Consider the following 3,792-nt stretch of genomic DNA (forward strand, 5'->3'; position numbering starts at 1 on the left):
TGGGAGAGGGGACAAATAGCGCTTCATGGCAGGTTCCCTCCAGCCGCGGGGTCAGTACATCCTCCCAGCACCGGCACCAACTGGCTCTCTGCACCAGGCAGTCACAGCCACCACCGGAGAGCAGGACCCCACCCAAATTCCCTGTAGTGCCGAAGCCCAGCGCGGAGAGGCCTTGGGGAGGAGGAGGAAGGGGGCTGGTGGTCCTGAACCCCGAGACCCTCTGTGGCTCCAGAAAAACCCCACCCCGAGGCAGCAGCGGGTTGGCAGGACCCTGCAGAGGGGCCGAGAGCCCCCCCAGGGGAGAGAGGGGCTCCCCATGTTACCCCCCCCAGCCCTCACCACAGCGGGGGAAGAGCAAGAGAAGAAGCTGCACGCACCGGTCGTCCTGGGAGGGGTGGATGTACCCGGAGGAGAGGATATTCAGGGACAGGATGTTGGGGTCAATGAGAGACTCATCTGCTTCTGGGGTGTTACGGATCCGACCTGCAAGCGCAGCACGGGGACGCCACTCAGGTGACAGGTGGTGGCCCTGTGAGGGTCCCGGCAAGGGGCAGAGGCAGCCCACCTGGCTGCATCCCCCAGCAGCCCCCCTATCACAGGCAGCAGCCGCCTGGTGCTCAGCCACTCAGCTGGTCCTGGTCCAGCTCCTGGACACGGTGGCTGGGACCGAGGCATCCTGCCCACGTGGCGTCCTGGTGTCACCTGCCAGGCAGCCGCTGCTTTGCTATTGCAGGGCGGGAGGGTAGACAAGGCATAAAGCCCCACATGGGAATGTGGGCAAGAAACAGTCTGAGAGGATGCTCAGGAGCTCGGCAGGCTGGGGGTTGCTCACAGCCCACCCAATCTGTCTCGGCTTACCCACAACCAGCTCCCGCACTTCCTTCCAGCGGATGAGGCTGCCTGTTTCATGCACCAAGGTGACGGTGATTCTCCTCTGGATGCCCTGAGACCCACGAGGCCAGAGAGAAGGGACAGTGGTTAACACAGCTCCTGGCAGGAGCCAGAGCTGGGACAGCATCTCGGGGAGGGAGTACCTGGTGGAGGAGGAAGGTCCCATGGCACGGCACACCTCCACGGTGGTCCACGACGGCAGGGATGTAGCTGCAAGAGAGGATTGCACCATGACACAGAGCCCTGTCAGCCTGTCCAGAGGTGCTGAGCATCAGGCAAATCACCTCGCTGCCTCCCTCTCCTTCCCAGCAGGACTTACTCGCCGTTAGCCTCCAGCTCACAGATCTCAAAGAAGACCATCAGGTCGTACTTGCACTGGCACGGGCCGGCGCTGGGCCGAGTCATGGTGCTCAGCTTCGTCGCAGGCACTGTGGTGGGTCAGAAAGACAGCTTAAAGGGCGAGCTTGCTGCTGCTGTTTGGAGTGAGGCATGTGACAGCAGGCAGGATAAGGGCAGAGCAGGCAGGGACCACGGGGAGACACACAGAGGCAGCAGCAAGGCAGGAGGGAGAGCATAGAGGGGGACAGCCCCATCCTGGGGACCTCGCTGACCAGTGGTGTGCCTTCTCCCATGCCCAACACGGAGCAGCGAGGGTGTCAGGATGCGGCCGGCCTCACACATCCCCGAGATGCAAACTCTGAGCCCGCAGCCCCAGCATGGACACATCCCAAACCACACAGAAATGCTCCAGGGACTGCTCAGGGTCAGCCACTTGGGGACAGCCGCTCTGGGACTGCCACTTAGGGACAGCTGGAGGAAGGCTCCCCTGCTGCTGGCCCAGGGACCTCACAGCAAACCATGGCGCTCAGCCAATCCCCAACAACTCGCATCTCAGTGGCCAGAGCACAGCAGGAACCCTGCAGCCCCTGCGGGATGGCAGGGCTGGGTGGCCATCTGAGCCGTCCAGGGCGGGTAGCCTGCTCCCTGCCACTCCACAGGAGGAAGAAGGGGGTTTTGCATCAGCCAGGTGCTGTGGGAATGGGTGCCAAGGGCTTTCGGGTGCTCTGGTCTGCAGTACATTTTGTGGTGTCCCTGGGGTCCTAACTGGTCCCCCTGGGGAAGGGGACCCTGCACCCAGCACGGGGACCGCGGGTGGGCGGAGGAGCAGGAGGCCAGATCCCCTACCTGGTTTGGAGAGTGGCATCACACGGGGGAAGTGGCGCCGGGATGGCCTCAGCGGGCTGCAGAGAGAACAGGCTCAGTTAAAGCATCCACAGGGACCCCAGAACCCAACCAACCCCACCTATGCCTGGGGGCCACCCCCTCCCACCACCTGCCCCCCTTTTCTCTGGGTCCCCAGGAAGCCGGCTGCACCAAGTGCCCCGTGGCACCCAGGGGCCAGGGGTCGCCCAGGGTGCACCCACCTCAGGACGTCCTTGCAGAGGGGCGGGAAGGGGTGCTGCTGATAGTGCCCGAAGACTTCAAATACAATCGGCTGGCTCTTGATGTATTCAATGAAGGACTTGGTCACCTCCACAGCGATCTAGAAGAGAAAGACCCACTGATGGCGCAGTTTAGCTGGGAAAGGGATGCAGCTGGCAACAGCACCGGGGAGGTGGGAGGGTGCAAGCCTGTCCAATCCCCTGCATCCCTCACCCATCCCCTTCCCCATGGCCTGGGGATGCTCTCCCTACCAAGACCACTACCATGAAATCCCAGCCTTTTTGGGTGGAGGGCAAGGGCTTTTGGTTTTTCCCCAACACATCCACCTTGTCTATGGTTGGCTTAGCTGGGTGGCTGTGACAGGCTGGGAAAGCCAGGAGGAAGCTGCTCCCCCAGGGAGAAGATCTAGCCAATGGCCCTGCAGAGACCCTGGTAGCCGCAGGGGAGGGGTACGCACATTTTGGACATGATAGAAGCCCAGCGGTGGCCCCCGTCCCGTGTTCTTCAAGGGCTCTGTCGAAAAGGCCTCGTCATGGCGATGAATAAAGCTGCAAAGGGAAGGAAGGTGGCTCGGGGGCTGTGGGATGGGGATGTGCCAGAGCAGGGATGGGAGAGAGGGCAGGGACCAGGAGAAGAACCCACTCTCCCTGGGCCTGCCACCTGCACCCTAGGCTGGCACAGGACTCCCCCAAAGCTGATGGGAGCCTCTCCCTGCCTTTCACCAGCGACCGAACAAGGTACCGAACAAGCACATGGGCTCATCCCGCAGCCCTTGGTTTTGCCTCCCCATCCATGAAGGGCTCAGAGGTGGGGGGGGCTGGGGCTTCCTGACGTTCACTGCCAGCCCCAAGGCAATGGCCAGAGCACAGTGGGAGACATGGGGCCAGGGGACACTGGGGGCTCACTTGAACTGGCAGAAGATGTCTGCGTATTCCGCGGAGATGCTGGAGGCTTGCAGGACCGTCACACGGAAAGTGAAGATGCTGCCCAGCTTCAGGTGGTCCAGAGCCGTCTCCAGTGGCCCATCTGTCGCAGGCTTCTCTGGGCTGTCCAGGAGAAGGTCCTCTGGGGTCACTGCGGGGAGGAGGGTCCTCAGCAAGTCACCCCCCTTGGTGTCTGCCAGCAGCCTGCACTGGGGCAGTGGGCTTTCAATGCTTGGGCGGGTGCAGGAGGCTGGGTGCCGGACAGGGGTCTGCTCCCCAACCACTTGTCAGCACCCCCTCACCTGCACAGGTATTGTTGTTGACTTCATCAGCGGAGGGACCCATGTCGCTGACCTGCCCCTGGCCTTCGACGATACGCAGCTCTTCCTGGGAGGTCCCCGAGCGAGACATCCCCACGGCCGGGCATGACTCCGACTGGAACTGCGCCAGGAGTGGGGCTTAGGATGCTGGTGGTCTGCTTGCACCGCCGCCACTGCCCCAAGCACTGGGGCACCTCCAGCTCTCCCCTCCCACC

General features: G+C 62.8%; 1 protein-coding gene across 1 annotated transcript in view; it reads right to left on the bottom strand.

The window, feature by feature from the left end:
* KIF1A (kinesin family member 1A) overlaps window positions 1-3,792 on the bottom strand; it is a 33,453-nt gene that overhangs the window by 8,149 nt on the left and 21,512 nt on the right. Inside the window, 9 exon segments of the mRNA XM_009323192.1 lie at window positions 378-483; window positions 859-943; window positions 1,035-1,101; window positions 1,211-1,319; window positions 2,077-2,132; window positions 2,316-2,434; window positions 2,792-2,882; window positions 3,240-3,408; window positions 3,560-3,698. Of these exon segments, the coding sequence (XP_009321467.1) occupies window positions 378-483; window positions 859-943; window positions 1,035-1,101; window positions 1,211-1,319; window positions 2,077-2,132; window positions 2,316-2,434; window positions 2,792-2,882; window positions 3,240-3,408; window positions 3,560-3,698 (941 nt within the window).

The sequence above is a fragment of the Pygoscelis adeliae genome, unplaced genomic scaffold (genome assembly GCF_000699105.1).
Source record: "Pygoscelis adeliae isolate BGI_AS28 unplaced genomic scaffold, ASM69910v1 Scaffold544, whole genome shotgun sequence".
NCBI classification, from domain to species: domain Eukaryota; kingdom Metazoa; phylum Chordata; class Aves; order Sphenisciformes; family Spheniscidae; genus Pygoscelis; species Pygoscelis adeliae.